Raw genomic sequence first — 18,533 nt, 5'->3', positions numbered from 1 at the left:
GCGCCAGGCGGACCTCTCTGGGGAGCGCATTCCATAGGTGGGGCGCCACCACAGAGAAAGCCCTCCTCCGGGTACTCATCCTCCTAATCTCATTAATGGAGGGTTCCCGGAGAAGGGCATCTGTTGCCGATCTTAAGGGGTGGGAGGGCATATATAGACGCAAACGTTCCTTTAGATAACCAGGTCCCAAGCCGTTGAGGGCTTTATAGGTCATAACCAACACCATGAATTGGGTCCGGACTTCGATGGGGAGCCAGTGAAGCTTCCGGAGAACTGGGATTATATGAGAACAACGCCCAGTCCCCGTCAGCAACCTGGCAGCTCTATTCTGCACCAACTGAAGTATCCGGACCGTCTTCAAGGGTAGCCCCACATAGAGCGCGTTACAGAAGTCTAATCTAATCTATTATCCATTGATTAAATGTAACTTGTGTCTAGGATACAATTTTGGCCCACTATGCCACCTGACAAGTTCTGAATTCTCAGCGGAAAGGCTGTATATCAAAAGGATGCTCTATGTTTTAACAAAGATGGAAAGTTGCCAATAAATTCCAAGGAAACTTGGAGGAAAATTTAGCAATCTCACTTTTGCTTCCACAGCAGCCAGATCTGCCTTAATGGCCTGAGCCTCAGAAATCAGCACAGCATATTCTTCTTTGTAGCGGGCAATGCTGGCCTCCAGGTCTCTAATCATCTGTTCTACTTCGTTTGCCTTCTGCTGGTTGTCTTTGGCATCATCCTCAAGCTTCTGCAGTTCATTTCGCAGGGGCTCTACTCTCTTCAACATGTCAGCATAGTTCAGCTGAAAGAAAGGATCAGTCACTCAGTTCCAGAAGACTTAAGTATTTTACAGGCTTTAACAAATTAACTTGCCAGTGGCCAGAGGTTGCACTAGGTTTCCAGAAAAACTTGGAGCTTATTTGGACAGAACACTACCTAGTTTTGCATGGTGTTGGCAAATGTTTCGTTCTTTCCCCTCCCCTTCCTGTGAATACTGCAGATCTGGTTGCGGGGCCTCCCACATAATTCCTCTCTCTCTCGTGCTGCTCTGGATTGCTTTCCCTCTCTATGTGAGCGTCTCCTTCCCTACTATCTTTCCTTTGCTTTCACACCCCGCCCTATTTTTCTCAGCAGCCGTTCAGGAACCTTTGCAGCCTCAGTTTCCATCCCTTACTCTGAAAATATATTCCTTCTGAATACTATCCAGTTAACACAGGGCATGTGTCACTTCATTCCAATTGCACAGACATTTTAAAATGAACAAAAGGTCTTGCTTTATAAATTGAACGGCTGGATTGCAGGGCAATTCCAGTCTCTCTGGCCTTGCATGCAACTAACTCCTTTCCCCTCACCCCCATTTCCAAACAAGGAAGAAAGCCCATCTCTCCCTTTGATTTGTCCACTGGAGGCTGATTAAGGTAAGAGAGATTAAGGTAAGGTGAGAGAGAAAGCAATTTGCTTAGTTCTGTGGAATGGGCAGGCTGTTAGTTGTAGGAAGAAGGGGAAAGACACTTTGCATGTTTTCATGCAGAGATGCTATTTTTGTTAAAAGTGTTAACATCTGTACACCACTGCTGGATTTAACAACAAGCTGTTGAGTTAGACAGCTATGGGCCACCAACTAGAAATACTACACCTCCTTAAAATGCCAATGTTCCTGAAGTGTATTTCTAACCTTCCTTCTGACCTAGCTGGTACAAGATAGTTACCTGTGCAATAGCCCATTTTACCATGGGGCCACAGGCCAAAGATGCTCTGTTCACAATTTCATAGTTGTAACTTGGATTTGAAAGGTAGTTCTTCTTCATCTTCTCCCGTATGGCATCACTGGAACAAGAAAGACGTTTGAGTAACTATGCAAACAATTATGGTATGTCAGTGAGTATCGAATTGCCAAGAATGCAAGTTTATCCCATCACCATGGTAATGAACACTAAAAACACAAATACCTCATGTCTTCAATATTAAAGTTGACAATGCTGCTGATGAAATTATCTCTGAGAATAACTGGCCTGATCTTTTTCCACTCACTGGTCTCCTCACCCAACAGGAGACAGATTGACTCTAAAGCCAGTTTAACTGCAGCAGGTGGGTTGGCCATGGTTCTTACTTCAACAAGATGTTGCTTCTTTATAGAACTGACAGCTATTAAGGGGATGGAAAAAATAATTTAGCATGCAACCTATGTTTAAGGATGCCACTGGGAATGGAGAAAGAAATTTAGTTCTGACTGAGATGCAGTCACTGGTAGAATACAATAACATTACTGTGCTTAAAGCCAACACTGCATTTGAATAGATCGTGTTGCCCTAGTGATTTTGCATTCGGCAATGAGTTACTTTTAGAGAAAGTGAATGCTCTCACTGAATGAAGGCAAATTTATCTGAATGAGAATTTAAGTCTAAAAAGTAGCTTTATATTTGTAACATATGCTGCAGGGGATTTAAGGAACAATTTCTTTCTTTCCCAGTAGCATCCATTGTGTACCTGCAAATTATTCACCTGATTTCTTCAGCAGAAAAGTTTACAATGGTTGGGATGAAGTTCTCCCGCATTATGATGGATCGTATCTGTTTCCAATCAGTTGTGCTTTCACCCAAGAGCAGACAGATAGATTCTAGTGCCAGCTTCACTGCAGCAGGTGGGTTGGCCATAGAGCGGACTTCTACCAGATGTTGCTTCTTTATTGATTTAACAGCTAGGTATGAGCAAACCCGATCAGTCAGGAGAAAGATATTGATTCAGGAGAAAACAGTGAAAAGCAAGACTATTAGCAAATTTTGAGTGAAGATTTGAAAGATTTTAAGCTTCAGCAAAAATCAACTCTGATTTAAAACCAATAATCTAAAATACGGGTTTTGTATTTAAAGCCTTAAGAGATTTGCAATAAGAGCAAAGACATAAATGGACATATGCATGCATGCATGCATCCATTCATTCATATATATATAGAGCAACCTGAAAAGCTGCAGAGCTATTGCTCTGTTTGGTCAAAGCTTAAACATGATTATTGCTGGATCAAAATCAGGAGAATTAAGCTCACAGAGTGAGGCACTGGATTTGGAAGCTATTACTTATCTGTCTGAGATAATACTAAGAAAGAACTACTTAGGCTTATGGAAAAGCATTAAACAAACATGCATGTTGCACCTAGATTTCAGAATGCATGCAGGACTGCAGGTAGCCAATGACAGTCACATACCATTTTGAGCCTCGATGACTGCAGGCTCCACTTTATCCAGATCTTCCTTCACACTCATCTGCTTGTCTGCAATGCCCTCTTGTTGTTTGTGCAGCTGCTCTTGAATTTCTTGGCTCATAACCTAGAAGCAAGTTACACTGGACTTGTTAGAGCATCATTCTTGCACTAAAAAGCTCAGTTATGGTGCACAAATTTTAATACATGTTAAGATCTTCACCTTTTTCTTCTCTGCCTCTTGTTGATCTTTCACCATCTTTTTTAGCTTGTCATTAGCTGCTGCATTCTTGACTTCCAGCTCCTGGCTTTTTATTCTTAAGTCTCGACGCAGTTCTTCTACCTGGGATTGACAGCAAATTCTTGGTTACAGCAAAGTCTGTTCATGGCTGTAATAACTATCAAGGGTTGTGAAGAATGATCCTTTCTTTTCCCCAATGCCCGTCCTCCTCAAGGTTCATACCTGGTCAACAGTTTCCTTTATCTTCCTAAGACCAACATTTAAATGCATCTGCTGCTCTTCCAGCTCACTCCTCTTTTCATTGAACAAATTGGCATAGTGGTTGATAAAGTCCAAATAATGGCGAGGAGTGATAGCCATTGTCCGGCCACCACGTTTCGCTAGACGGGCATTCGCCTGCCATAGGTGAAAGGAATGACATCAGTTCAAAAAAATCCTCCATAATAAAATACTCTAGAACTGAATTTCATAGCTGACAAATGACAAGTGGCAAGGAGACACACAAAAAGTGAGAGGATAAACTCACCTGATGAAGGGTCTGGTGAACAAACACACAACTGTTCACAATTGCTTCCCTATGTGATGGTGGTTGCGGCAACTTGTCATAGACAACTGGCATGTAGTCTGGCACAATATAGTTTGGCTTTTCAAGATCCATTTTGCTAGTGAACTCTTTACCAACTTGATAAAGTGCCTCAGTTGACCAATCACCAAACCAGTTCAAGACACACCTAAAGCAAGAGAAACACCCTTTGAATGCTTTCCAGATTTAAATTGTGTTAATGTAATGTTTCTGTACACACTGTATCCTTGGCAATTTAACTATTATGTACCTGTTGAAAAGGGCTGGAGATGTGGCTGCTCTGTCCTTCAGTCCTTCAGAAGATGGATTCATGGTAAAGACCACATGGAGATTGCGGATTACTTGGCTAGTGAACCATTTGTAAAGCTCTTCATGTGAATCCAACATCAAGCCTTCTTTCTGGGCTCCTTCCTTGCACTGAGTCATAAGTGTAGCATATTCATCTCCTTCAAATAGTCCAGGGACCTAAATTGAAAATATACACCATACCAATTGATATAAGAATCCCTGAAATTTTACCCACAGAGAAACTTTTGCTTTGCTTCTGCAACATAGGGGATTTTCTGAAGAAACTAGCATCAATGGAGGTCAAGAAGGTACGAGGACGAGTGGCAATCTGTAAATAACCTCTGAAAATTATAATTTCTGTGCCTGAGAGTAGCAGTCAACTGGAAGTGTCATTTTTTCCTACTAAGTGCAAGGTATCTTGACAAAATTAATAACAAGTTTGGAATAAGAATTAGATAGAACTGCACTGTAGTTTGTTTGCAAACAGCTTCTCTGGAGTGCAAAAGCAACAATTTCATTGCTTCGTATAACTGGATAAACACACTTCCTTTTTCTCCTGCCCCACCATTTTCCCCTTTTAAATGAAAGGCTGAAAGTCCTGTCTTTAATCAAGTTACCTCTCCATTGGCCAACAGAGTGTTCATTCTCTCCAGGAAGCCTGAGTCAAGTACGTTTGACTCATCCATTATGAATGCTATTTTCTCATTCTTGCAGCCAGATCGCCTCAATACAGTTCTCAGATCTTCATCAAAGTCTTCACCTGTGTACTTTCTATGCACCTGTGAATATCAGTCATAGATTAACTTCCTGAAGTCTTGCCTGCAAACTTCAAATTAGGTGCAGCAAGAAACGGAATGCATGCATAATTCTTCTGTATGGAAACGTATGTATACCAACCTTAATTTGGTAGACACTTAAGCCATTCATCCATGCCACAAATCGGGAGAGAGTAGTTTTTCCTGCACCACTCACACCAATGAGAAGTAAATGTCCCTGAGGCTGACGGAAGATTCTGGAAAAAAGAGACTAGTAGTACTGACAGAGCAGGACTTTTTGTAGCACTCACTATACAAAGCAAAATAAAATGGCATCCTCCCAAAGTTATATGAAAGAAGAATGTCTAAGACATGGGTCCTCAAACTACGGCCCGTGGGATGGATTCAGCCTGCCATGCCCATTCATCGGGCCTATGGCGCTGCCAGCACGCGTCCTCACCGTGCGGGTGGGAGGTGGTGGCTTGCTCGCTCGGAGAAGGTTTTGGACTCGTGGGAGATCTCCAAGTGAGCAAGCCAGTGCTGCGCGCACCCAGCACCACCTCACGCACACCCGACGACACCTCACTGGCCCTCGCACCCAGCTCCCCCCCGCCACTGGCCCGTGCATGTAGCCACTGCCTTTCAACTGGCCCCCTATTGAAAAAGTTTGAAGACCCCTGGTCTAAGAACTTGGCCTGTTGTACCTGTCAATTCTTAGTACATGATCCAAGACTTCATTGAATAAGACAAGTGGCACATCAAGTTCTTCTTCATAGAAAACTTTCAGTCTGGCTTTTACATAGTCTCTTAGTTCTTCTTGATCAACTGGAATATAATCCTGAGAAATAATACAAAAAATTTCACTTCTTGCATGAATCTTATACTAAAACTAGTAGATCCAAGTCAATAAATTGCAGGAAAATGGGAGTTGCTTATCTTACAAAGGCTGTGTGATGCTTTTATAGAGCTTCCTTGAAAAGAAAGAATAATAGACTAAGGGTACAATCCTATGCATTTTTAGACAGAAACATGCCAGGGCTGAGCCATGCTAAGAGTTGTGGATCTTTTCTCTATCTGAACATAGATAACATTGTGTCTTAGCTAGATAGACCTGACTAAATTTACCACAGGAAAGATTTTTCAGACAAAATTCCAACACCCATTATCAGTGGAGAATAATAATTTTTAGCTTGACTATAATAGAAGTTCAGTCTCCTAGGACTGTCTCCATCACAGGATGCAGAAACAGAATATAGTAACTTTACAAAAATAAAGCAGCATTTTAAATGCAACACACTACTATCCATATATAAGCCAAAGAGTATCAATATTAAAGTCTGCCTTTACCTTTGATAGCCAATTGCTGTACAGAATGGGCCTAGACATTGCTTTATCTTTGTCTATGTTAGGGAAGTGTTTCAGAGCTACCATGTCAATGTTTTCATCAGTCCACCGTCTCTCCTCATCTTCCACAAGCCTAGGAGAAAAGAACGACTGTTACTAACAAGCATATAATGTACCATTAAATGACAAACAAGCTTTGGCATTCATGTCCTTTTTTAACTGTAATGGCCACCAAGAGAACATGATGCTAATAGATGGTTTTTATACAAATATAAATAAATAATAAAAAGAATAAAACCACTTCGCACCGTAAAGTCAAGCCAGTGGTGGAATCCTTGTGTGTCATTTGTAGCAGTCTACTGTTTAGGAACATCATTAGTAAGTCATGTTCTGACTACACTGGGAATTTATATAGTTCTATTTCCTACAAATTTGCCTAGCCCTTTTAGCACAGGTACTGATATTTCCCACATCACATCCCCAGAGTTTTTAGAAACAGAGCGAGTCAGAAGGGGCCTCTTGGGCCATCTAATGACTCATGGCTCCAGCTGGCTCCGTTCACAACATGCCCACCATGCGCATGTCTAGTCTGTCTTTGAACACCCTCACCGATGGGGCCGCAACCACCTCCCATTCAATTAATTTGACAGTTATTGGTAAAATACATTTCCAGAGGTGTTGTTCATTAATTGTTTTGTGTTGCCAATTAGTTGCCAATCAGTCAGCCATCTTTTCTTTAATAAGGAAAGACTGCACAAGGGAAATGCAAGTGGGCAATTAGAGAAGCAAGGAAGTGGTCTGAGGAGTATATAGCTAATAACATCAAGTCCAACAATAAAAAGTTCTTCAAACACAACAAAAGTAAAAAAGTAGCCAAAGAAGCATTTGGACTGTTGGACAACAACGGAATTAAAGGTGCACTAAGTGGGCAGGGTGGACGAGTGGGGGGGGGGGGGAGAAATTGCGGAGAAGCTGAAATGTCAATGGAAAAAGAGACTATCTATGGTTACTGGCATGACTGGTTATGTGCTACCTCCTTCATCAGAGGTGGCCTGCCTGCACACACAAGTCGATGAGAAGCTTGGGCAGGAAGAGGTCTTGCGCCCATCCTGCTTGAGTGACCCTCTGGGCATCTGATTTACCACCACGTGTATGGAATGCTGGACTAGATGGATCTTTGCTCTGATCCAGCATGGCTTTTCTAATGTTCTTAAGTACAGTGGTACCTTGGTTCATGAACTTAATCTGTTCCACGACTCTGGCCGTGACCCAAATTGGTTGTAAGCCAAGTCAAATTTCCCCATAAGGTTCAAAGTAAATAAGGTTAAACTGTTCTTTAACTATTTTTTTAATCACAAAAATTTGAAGCAAAGTGACAAAGAACAACAAAGATCGCAGCCATCTCCCCGCAAGCACATCCGTGATTGTGCCCATGTTCCCTGCATGAGCATGACCGTGATCATGGCCACAGATGGGTGTGGTCACGCTAGGGCAGGGAACACAGGTGAGAACACAGCCATCTCCCGCCTCCCCCGCCTGGCACAACTGCGATCGCGCCCACAGCCACAGACTGGTGCGGTGGTAGTTGGGCAGGGAACACGGGAACGACTGCGGCCATCTCCCCCTGCCACCCAGCGTGATTGTGCTTGTGCAGGGAAGATGGGCGTGATCGGGATAGTCACCCGATGCGGAGTTCGCGACCAGAGGCAATTTCTTCCTGAAATTTCTGTTCGCAACCCAATTTGGTTGTGAATAGAGGCATTCATGAGCCGAGATACCACTGTATTGTACAAGTTTACAAAGTCACATGGAAGACTGAGGTAAAGGGGTGTGTGTGTGTGTGTGTGTGTGTGTGTAGGCCCAGAGTTTTGATTCCAAAACAGAGCCTTTAAAACACTTTCATTGATTTAAGCCTGCTGGATAAGCCATGTGCATTTCTGGGGAAAGAGCTTTAAGTCAGAGGTATGACCTCAGTACAATAAAGTACAGTACATGATGCTCTGTTGATCCCACAGAATTAAAACAATATATTGGAATTAGTTGTTACAGTCTGAATACTCAAGAGTAGTTCTAGGCAACCAACTGTTTACATAGTAGCAGGACAGCAATGTGGTCTAAAAAGGAATAATACTTTATCTTCATGTGTTATGTTAGTCAGACGGTCATGCTACCTTTCTTATAAATACTTCACCTGTCTTGGAATAGACGCAAGGCTTCATGTGCCCAAATTCTAATGAGTCCTTCTACAGGCAATGTTTCCAATGGTCTCAGAGCTTCGAAGATGCCTCTTACCCATCGAGTCATTTCACGGGGTGAATAGATGTAGTGTGGCTGTATGTCTTGAGTAAATCTTTCCTGTTAGGAGCAGTGTAACAAATAGTGAGTAGTAACCAGGAAACTATTTTAAAGTGCTTACCTCAGTATTCTACTGAAGCTGCAAAAGGCATTGTCAGCCCAATTACCTGAGACATTGTGTAGAACTCAACCATAGCTGCAGTGAGAGGCTCTGCATATGTGCGGAGAGATGGAATGAGCCTCAACATAGCACGATTAAAAGTTCCATAGATCTGAGTAAGGGATGCTGGCCCAGGATAATCCACATACACAACGGGTACATGGCGCAGGAATCTAGAAAGGCAAGCATGCAAAACATTAGTTCTAGGCCAGCTCTCTAGCATGTTATCCATCCAGTAGGCTAAATGCATAACTTTATATACTGCAAGTACATTCTAGAATACCTTGTCTCTTCAACAAAGCTCTCAGAAAGGAAATTTCAAAGCCTCTACTATATATAATTATGAAGGATTCTTTCTTGTATTATTATGCTAATCATTATCATTATTATTTCTATACTCCTTAATAACTCTAGTTTTCCAGTCAGTACACGAAAATTACAAGTGCACGATAATAAAAGATCACATAAAACTTCTAAAATGCAAAATACAAAACAATTTAAATATTTAAAATAATTACAATAAAACAATATAACAACTAGCAGATTATGTCCCATCAATGTTGGTGGTGCACCGAGCTCAGTGGGGGAGCATTCCATACAAGGAGGGCCATTACTGAGAAGGCCCTTTCCTTGCTGCCACCTTCCCAGCCTCCCTTGGAGGGAGGAAGTACCCAGAGGAAGGTCTCAGATATCGATCACAGTACTCAGGTTAGGTTTGTGTTGGAAGAAGTGTGTCCTGATATGAACCTACTTAACTGCAGAAGAAGAAACTGGCATAATACATGTGTGATATATGATGTTACCTGTGTGAAAGAGGCTTCCTTCCAGGATCTGTTGGTGGGTTACATGCACCAACAAACTGAATCCGCTCCAGTTTCACCCATGTCTGGTCTGATGTGCGGTAGAAACCTCCATGTTCCACCATCTGAAAAAGTAAGAGCACTTGTTATATGGGAGTTCAATTACAAAAATGAGTGGAATTCTTAATCTCCGAATTTATTTACCTGTCTGATGAAGGAGATGACTCTCTGTGTGCCGTATTTATCCATATCTGGCAAGTTGATTTCATCGCAGAACAGCACCAGCCATTTTCCTAGCTGAACAGGAGCCAGTACCACACCATTAGGTGTACGCCTGTACTCACAGTAGTGGTCAAAGGTTTTCAGGAGCAGCTCAGGAGTGGTAGCACTGGAGAAATTTAGTCCAACCACCTAAAAAAGCAAGACACAAATCAGGATAGAAATGTGAATCAAGATGCAAGAGTGCTTCATCAGTGTAACATTTTAGTGAGATAATTTTGCAACCCTGCCTTGAAAAATAGCCTATAAAATATGAATTTTAGAGGTGTATGTCTTCTAGAAGTTCGGCTCCTGAAGACTGCATCCCAGTGTTGCATTTTGGTCACATATAGCCTGGCCACACTCATTCATGCTGAAATAGCAGTGCTGGCTTCTTTTTGACTCAATCTAGGGCACTGTTTTCACTTTAAAGCCCCAAATGACATGGGCTCAAGGCAATTCAAGGACCAATACTTCCTGTAGAAACTTCAACAGCAATCAAAGCCCTCAGAGTCTTTTGTAGGCTGCTTTGCTTTCTGAGGTAAAACAGCTGGTGATTTGCTACGGTGCCAGGCTGTGTTCCAAAGGCAGGTACAGTCTTAACATTGGTGCATCTTTTCCTTTAGTATGCTTTTCTTCTTGACTGATGGTCTTGTCTTTTAAAGGGTTTTCCTCATCTCTGCCTTTGTTTTACTGTACAGACCTATTGATTATTCTTGATTTTAAAGAGTGCAAGCCACTTTGGGAGGTTTATGAAAGATGATATATGTTTTGAACAAACAAACCGAAGTGGTCCAGAAGCAGCAACATAATCATTCAATTTAACAAATGGGGATGCTGTAGCACTAGGTATTTGCTAGGAAAAATAATCTTCATGGGGTTAAGGAGCAGAAGGTGCTCAGATGGTGGCTATAAACTAAAGAGCAACTTCAGGCAAGCACAAATATACACAAAGCCCAGTGGGATTTTTGATCTCTTCTTTGGACAACAGACCCTGCATGGCATATCACAAGCCACTTGGAGTATGGCTTGTAAAACAAGTCCAAAGCTCTCCGCCTGGGCTCACAGAATTAGCTATTGTAATCTTGAACGCTGCTAAAGTTCCTAATTAAAATCTCAACATCAATGTTTGTCAGGAATTACAATGGCTGTTTATTGCCATACTGCATTGATTTACCTCCATGTCAGGCAATGCTCTGAGCGCACTGAAGAGAGTCATTGTTTTTCCAGAACCTGGCGGGCCACAGAGCACCAGTGGTTTGTGCTCTGCCAGCCAAGTGTATAGTAATGCTTCGTGACGGACAGTGTCCAAGGTCGGCACCACAACATCAGGTGCTGCAACTTTGTGAGTCTCAACTTCAATCTGCGGAACCTTTGACTGCCAGGGAATCCACTCACCAGTAATCGAGACCTGTGTATGGGAAGAAGATATTATCTGCCACCATCCATGTCTGATACTGTTAAAGCAATGACACCATGAGGCTTCTAAGCAGCTACTTCAACATTCAACTCTAATTACAACTACTTAGTTGACCAAAGACATTTTAACTAAAAGGTGCCTTCAATAAATTGCCAACAGTTTACAAGAACTTGAAAATGATTTACTAGTACTCCTAACATAAGAGAAAGGAAAATGACCACAAGATGACAGCATACATCACTTTAAAAGAATGCACATATTTTTCTTTTCAAGTAGGTTTTATTTATCTATTAATATGTTCATATCCCACCATTCTTTGTCTTGCAATGAACTGAAGCCAGTTTAATTTCAAATACAAATTTATGCCACTTAGGGTGCAATCCTATTCCTTGCATGGTGTTGCTTTGGTTTTGAAGTAAGGCTGTGAAGTATAACTGATCATATTTGTTATACTGATTATAATTCTTCCAAGTACCATCATCAAATGCAGTAATTTCATTGAGGTGGACACTGACAAAATGACACCTGAGACATGTAAATAGTTCTTACCTCATAATCAATTATAGGCATGTTTGGGGCGGTAGGAAGTGGCACAGTTGTGATTCTTCTGATGTATTCACCTAGCTCTGCTCTCATTTTCAGGCGGCTGTCCCCAGAGAATGACCACAGTATTGCATACACTAGGTATCGCTATGAAAGGTAAGAAATTCATTAGCACATATGCAGAAAAAGGGATTCCATGTAAGAGGCACATGCAAATGAATGGCAAGATCAAAGTCTGGCAACTTTACAGTGTTCTCTCTTGGGAAAGTGGAAATTACCTGGATGTAGCGTTCTAGCTGATCTATCTGCATAGGGAAATCTGGATGGTTGGCGTTGTATTGTGCTACATTGCGGCAAGCCTGGTGCAGCATGGAGAAGAGAGAGCCAAGACATCGCAAGCGGGTGAGGTCCATAATGTGTTCCAGTTTGAAGGCATGTTCAAGTGCCTTTGTCACCAGTCCATTAGATGTGAAGTATGGTTGCATGATTGTTGCTGCATCTCTCTGGATCTGTCAAGAGAGCATTTCATTACCATGCTGTCAAACAGCACTAAACAATTTATGTCTGTGTTTCAAAAACAGAATGAATGCACATAACCCACATCAAGATAGAACACAGTCGTTCTTTAGGTGGCTAAAGTCTTAACTATACCTGCAACATTGGGGAAGCAGCTTCTTCACCCTCATCTTCTTTGCCCTTTCTCCTACGCTGAGCTTCCTCTTCACCCTCATCCAGAGGGATGCTCCTCAGTCTGGCCAGGAAGTTGTTGAAAATCATGTCAGTACTTAGAACATCTTCACTGAACCAAACCATGCCACATCTTGACACTGTGGCCAGAGTAGCATATTTCAAATCTTGAACTTCGAACATGATGCGCACCTACAAGAAAAAGAGAAAGAAGACTTAGAGAGTATTAGTCCAGTCTATTGTTATGATTGAATTACATCACTTTCAAAGTTATCTGAGCTCTATCCACAGAGCTCTATCCAATATCTGCTAAGAAATACATCCCTCAGCTAACCCTAGTGCCTGCTCTGTTGGGGAGCTAAATAAGCAGTAAGTTAGGATTATTCTAACCAGAATAGTACAAAATAAATCTTGCATAGTATTTTACAGCTCAACATTCAAAGACAGTTCTTCCTAATTTAACAGGGCCAAACAAGGCCCAGAGGGGGGGAAATTACATATTGTGTCGGGGGGAAAATGCCAGCATGATGGGAATTCCTTGCTCACCTCCCATATGATAAAATGGCCATATCACCATCACAAAATTCTTAATCAGCCTCCAGATCTAGCATTCCATCCAGTCATACTTATTCTATTGAACTTTGTCTACTCAGAAATATCCTTGTAACGCCAACTGAGTTTTCACTCATGGTGCCTGCACAAAGAAGTTTGCAGTCTTACATTTGGAGGAAGGCTCAGACGTTCTCCATTTGGCAGTGTCAGCAGCTTGTTGTCATCCAGAACTGAGTTCAAATTCTCCACCCACTCAGGATCAACATCTCCATCAAAGATGATCCACTGTCGTTTCTGCAGTTCTCCTCTCACATTATCTATAATCCTAGATGGAAGAATAATGTAGCACAGGTTGACAGAAATTTCAAGAGCTCAAGCACTTTTTCTGAGCAATCTTTCATCCTATACTTTCTTCCTATTTATTTGTTATTTATTAAAACATTTTATGCCGCCCCATTCGCCAAAGCCTCGGGGCGGCTTACAACAATACACTCACTTTCTCAAGACATGTGTAAACAATCCATCTGTCCACTCTCTTGTGTTGGGATCAAGAGTGCCATAGAGATGGTCTTTGCTGATTGCTTTAGGATCAATTATGTGAGCAACACCTTCCACCCCCTCCAGTCTCTCCAGTGCTTTCAGAAGCACTCTCCAAGCCATGCTCTTTCCACTTCCAGAAGGGCCAACCATCATCAGCCCATGATTGATCTGGGTAATTTGATATAACTGAAGAACCTATGAAGGAAGAGAGATGGGGGAGATCCTGTGTCACATGATAATAATGTAAAAAGATAACTGTTATAGTAATCATCTTTCAATTTCTAGATGACTGTTTGCAGTGGAATCTCACATATTTTATGCCACTTGCTACCAGCAAGACTTGATGCAACCTACCTTTTCAACCCACATACTACCAATGTCTTCTCCATCTCCATATGTGAGGAACATTTCCTGACAGACCTTCTTAAGTTCTTCCCTCAAGGCAGTCATTTCTCCACGGTGATACTGAATGCCAGGGAACACATCGGACAGGAGACTGAAAAGCAATGGTATGTCTTCTGCAACCAGTTTGGGAACCATTGTTTCACACACACTCTGGATAAGGATCTATATCAGAAAAAAAACAGGTTTGATTGTGTGAGAAGCAAGGCGATTGCTCAGTATTGAAGTTATGTTTCTGACCACAGTGTCACACTGAGACTCTGCTTGAGCAATCCTGAAGGTCTAAGACTGTTCATATCTTTAGAGATACATGTCAGAAAACAGAGAACTATCATTGACAATGCAATGTCACTAATAAATTTTCCTTATTTTTTTTTACAAACCTGTCTAATAGATGATATACTATATCAAATACACAAAATTAATTGAGAGGGCAATTCACTCATTAACAGCAGTATTTTTGACGATATTTAGGTGGCTCCAAGAAAGCCTACTACTATTTTCACAGCTGTGTAACAGGTGCTGCAGCACAGAGTCTTATCAGCAGGAATATCATAAAGTAAAAAACTATCAAGGATATTTCCTTTCATAAATTCATAGTCTTCAAGCATCTGCCTATGTAATGACAAATTTGTGTCAATTACCCCACATACAACCCATGCTATACCTCCTGTTCAGGTAAGTTCTCAGCAATTTCTCCTTCATCAACAACTTCACCACGCTCTTCTTTCTCCCTTTTTATCCTCTGAATCCTTTCCCTCTTCACATTGCCTGCACTGATCAATACACTCTTCAGAGCTCTCAAGCCAAAGTCGTAATGGCTTTGAGAGGAGAGTTGCTCATCACATAATCTAAGGAACCAAAGACACGAGTAGTTAGAAATGCACATAATAAAAAAACAACACCATATTGAAGTTGACTTCAAGTTGAGCACTTCAGAAGGATTTAATGTGGAATTCCCGAGTTACTGCTTTAACATTTCACAGTTCCAAGTGCACCAGGTATTTGAGTGAGTCAGACAAGAGGTACTTTTATTTGTGCCTGAAGAACCAACTAATCAGGCACAGAAGTTTTGCAAAGCAGGCCACTGTTTGACTCAATAGGATTAAACACTAGAGCAGCAGCAGTAGCACCACCACCACCAGGAGGAGGAGGAGGAGGAAGCAAAGATCTTACAGAGCTGTCCAAAAGCAAATCATGCTCCATGCTTTGATCAGCAATACTACTTACTTGAAGAATGGGACAATCTTGTTGGCAAGCACTTCAGCTGTCCGAAATCCCTGAGAGTACAACATAACCTGGGCAATCAGTTGACGGTCAGGCTTTGTCATGGCCAAGCTACGGAACAGTTTCTTCAAGTTGTCTGGGAGATTGGATCTACCAGCATAACCAGGGTTCATTGTGATGAAGATCGCCATGTCTGGACTCACTTTCACTTGTTTGTTCAGCAGTTCACAGGTAATGGAGGAGCCAGCTAAAAGCAAACACTGGGTCATGAGACTCATAGTCAAATTGGCTTTCACAATGTATAGCCTGAACATACTTGCCCATAGCACCGTTATTCACTGCTAAAATGGGGAAAACAAAAAACAAACTGCTCTCATATAACTTATACCAAGAAATTCTAAGGGACTCATTTGCAAACCAAGATGGTTTCATAAAGGTGTAACACAAAGGGATAGTCTAAAAATGGACTTCCAGGTTCTCTCATTACACTGCCATGTCTCCCTCAAAATCTCGGGATGTAAATATGCCCCCAGGGATGGACAGGTAACTACATCTCTCCAAGCTCTGGACAAGAAAAATACAAATCACTCAAGCAAATGTTGCATTATGGCTGAAGTACACTCATACTAAAAACCAATTACATTAAAATACAGAATCTATGAGACAATGACAAATGTTCAGGAAAGTGTTAATGGAAAGAGGGAGATAAGCTCAAACTAGAAAAGTTTCTCATTCAACGCTTAAATGGGGAACAGTATCTCCTATTAGAGACTGGACAAGAGTAATGTGCTGTAGTATGAGGAAAAAAAGCATACATTTGTCATAGTTTGGATTTGAATGTTCTCGCAAGGCTTCTTGGATGCACTGAACCTGCTGGGATACAGCAGAAAGCATTCGCTCCTCAAGTCTGTTGAATTCATCAAAGCAACCCCATGCGCCCACTTGGCAAAGACCCACAAAGATACGGCCCATTGCCTAGAAAGAAAAAAATGAAAAGGCTCTTTTATTAACACAGAGAAACTCTAGGACAATGTAAGACAGAAAAGTACACTTAAAGAGGTGTTGGTAGTAAGAAAACTTACAATTTTACTAAACATTTCCCAAATATATGTAATAATGGTTCAAAATACTGTACCTGGAAATCAAATGTTTCATCACAGTTGAAAACAAGAACAAATCGTCCAAGCTGGTGTCCAAGAGCCTTAACAGATTCTGTTTTACCAGTTCCAGCAGGACCTGTTTATGTAAAAGAGGCAAGTATGTCATGGCTAAAATGAATTACTTTGACTAGGACCCTTTAATTAAGTTATTATGTCCAGTGTTCATCACCACTTTGAAACCACACACTCTTTAGTATTGAAATAATCTTCATTTGGGGGCAGAGGGGGGAGAATATGTGCATATTTCCATAAAAGTTTACTCGGTATACAAAAATGTGTTGCATTTATATCCAGGTTTTATTCTAGGCTGGAATCCCAAAACTATTGTATGTAGAGTTCCCAGACAATCTACTGTTGGTGTCCAGATACTGACCACAGTTGATCACCTTCAACCAGTTTGCTGCATGATACACCTCAAACCAGACTTTGTGACCCTTTTAATTAAGACTGATTAAGTGCACAGCTGTGAGTTTGCTTTGTCCCTCAAACACACAACATCAAGTCATCATTTAAGTCAGTTCCTGACTGATATGAACAAGCAGCTACCTACCAAATGGAGATCCTCCCAGCCTGGCCTCCAAAGCTTGTGTCATGGTCAAATAACAGCGATCAGTAAGAGGAGTCTGCACTAGTTTATCTTGAACACCAAGGTATTCAAAACCATAGTTGAATTTGGCATTTGCCATCTGAATGGAAAGTTGCTGCAACACATCAGTCTGTTTCGGGTCAAAGTAGAACCTCATCTGGCTCAGCCAATCAAAGGCTTTGGAGTTGTCAATTCTGCTTTTGATCAACGATCTTGTAACATCTCTTTGGTGCACTAATTCAGTGATCTTAAAAAAAAAAAGTGCAATTTCAGTTCATCTAACAACAACATCTAAATGTTTAAAATGAACTAGAAGAAAAATATCTGGTTGGAAAGGGTTGCTGAAGCATTACCAGGTGCTCCAGTTTTCTTCTGCGGAGAGGTGGCTGCTCCATCAGCACTGAGTCTGCAAGCACATTCAGGGTGACTTCAACATTGGTCAGGACAGACTGCAGAGGGCTGCTGTCACCCCCACCACCCATGCCATTCAAAGCAGATTCTACATTTTCTGACCAGGCAATCTGGGCTGACAGTACCACGAGCTGTGCCTAGGTTTAAAGGAGAATGTGTGTTAGGTTTTATTAGGTGTTTCTCTTTCCTTCCCCACAAAGTATAATTTTTTTCAGTACTAATGGTAGCAAATCAGTACCTGGTATTTGTCAATCCAGGAAATGTAGGTTGTTGGATCAATTGAAGTTGCTTTGCCAAAGATTTCTACTTCAGTGACAGACTCGGCAAGCAACTTTGCAAGCGTGACACGCATTTCCTTCTCAACAAGTGTGAGCCACTCATTGATCTTCGGATGTTCAGTGATTGACACAGGAGTTTTGAACAGCACCTGAGAGGAGAATTGTAGGTTGATTAGGGGTTATTTTCTTCAAGGAGCAATATCACTATGCCACATGATCCAGAAAATGCCACCATACCTCCTCTCCCTCACGTGAAGATATTCCCAGAACCACTGAGTTGTCCTCATTAAGGATGATGCTTGACACTCCAGCAAACATCTTCTTGAAGTGCTTCTGCAGTTTAGCTACATTCTTACTGTTCCCTATGATTTCCAGCAAGTCTTCATCACCAACAAAGTAGAACCTATGAATAAAATTCAAACTTTTACTGGACCAAAAGTAATAGACACAACACATGACAAAAGCCTAGTACAGGAGTGCAGAGCCTTAGCCTTGGTATGCTAAATCCAGACCTTCAGGCTTCCTTAGATTCTTTCCCCTTACTGCCTTTAGTTCAGTGCTTTCCTCGCTTTAACAGTTTCTCCACCATTCTAAAAGGTTCCAGTGCCATTCCTAGGACTTAGTTACTAGCAGCTAGAGCCTTAAAATAATACATTGGCATTTTTGGTATTTTGTTCACCCTCTTTACCTTTAATCCCATCTCCTTTGGCCCCACTCTCTTCTGGAATACAGCATCCTAGAGCTTCTCTGAAATTGAATTGGTCTTTTGGGCTAAAAGAAGTTGAAAATCTCTGCACTAGAGTATTT

General features: G+C 41.5%; 1 protein-coding gene across 1 annotated transcript in view; it reads right to left on the bottom strand.

Annotated features, from left to right (window-relative positions):
• Positions 1 to 18,533, bottom strand: part of DYNC1H1 (dynein cytoplasmic 1 heavy chain 1) — a 57,247-nt gene that overhangs the window by 17,306 nt on the left and 21,408 nt on the right. Inside the window, exons 24-54 of the mRNA XM_044435964.1 lie at positions 17,964 to 18,129; positions 17,687 to 17,875; positions 17,391 to 17,585; positions 17,002 to 17,284; positions 16,427 to 16,527; positions 16,107 to 16,266; positions 15,295 to 15,538; positions 14,732 to 14,915; positions 14,017 to 14,229; positions 13,619 to 13,857; positions 13,291 to 13,447; positions 12,535 to 12,762; positions 12,162 to 12,392; positions 11,890 to 12,030; positions 11,098 to 11,331; positions 9,867 to 10,073; positions 9,666 to 9,787; positions 8,870 to 9,035; positions 8,599 to 8,762; positions 6,411 to 6,540; positions 5,768 to 5,901; positions 5,206 to 5,320; positions 4,926 to 5,087; positions 4,271 to 4,485; positions 3,964 to 4,168; positions 3,660 to 3,833; positions 3,420 to 3,539; positions 3,203 to 3,323; positions 2,503 to 2,698; positions 1,710 to 1,827; positions 587 to 802 (exon numbers count right to left, since the gene is read on the bottom strand). Coding sequence (XP_044291899.1) covers positions 587 to 802; positions 1,710 to 1,827; positions 2,503 to 2,698; positions 3,203 to 3,323; positions 3,420 to 3,539; positions 3,660 to 3,833; positions 3,964 to 4,168; positions 4,271 to 4,485; positions 4,926 to 5,087; positions 5,206 to 5,320; positions 5,768 to 5,901; positions 6,411 to 6,540; positions 8,599 to 8,762; positions 8,870 to 9,035; positions 9,666 to 9,787; positions 9,867 to 10,073; positions 11,098 to 11,331; positions 11,890 to 12,030; positions 12,162 to 12,392; positions 12,535 to 12,762; positions 13,291 to 13,447; positions 13,619 to 13,857; positions 14,017 to 14,229; positions 14,732 to 14,915; positions 15,295 to 15,538; positions 16,107 to 16,266; positions 16,427 to 16,527; positions 17,002 to 17,284; positions 17,391 to 17,585; positions 17,687 to 17,875; positions 17,964 to 18,129 — 5,530 coding nt within the window. The remainder of the gene's footprint in view (positions 1 to 586; positions 803 to 1,709; positions 1,828 to 2,502; positions 2,699 to 3,202; positions 3,324 to 3,419; positions 3,540 to 3,659; positions 3,834 to 3,963; positions 4,169 to 4,270; positions 4,486 to 4,925; positions 5,088 to 5,205; positions 5,321 to 5,767; positions 5,902 to 6,410; positions 6,541 to 8,598; positions 8,763 to 8,869; positions 9,036 to 9,665; positions 9,788 to 9,866; positions 10,074 to 11,097; positions 11,332 to 11,889; positions 12,031 to 12,161; positions 12,393 to 12,534; positions 12,763 to 13,290; positions 13,448 to 13,618; positions 13,858 to 14,016; positions 14,230 to 14,731; positions 14,916 to 15,294; positions 15,539 to 16,106; positions 16,267 to 16,426; positions 16,528 to 17,001; positions 17,285 to 17,390; positions 17,586 to 17,686; positions 17,876 to 17,963; positions 18,130 to 18,533) is intronic.

The sequence above is a fragment of the Varanus komodoensis genome, unplaced genomic scaffold (genome assembly GCF_004798865.1).
Source record: "Varanus komodoensis strain SLA01 unplaced genomic scaffold, ASM479886v1 scaffold3, whole genome shotgun sequence".
Taxonomy (NCBI): Eukaryota; Metazoa; Chordata; class Lepidosauria; order Squamata; family Varanidae; genus Varanus; species Varanus komodoensis.
This window is presented reverse-complemented; position numbering and strand designations above follow the sequence as displayed.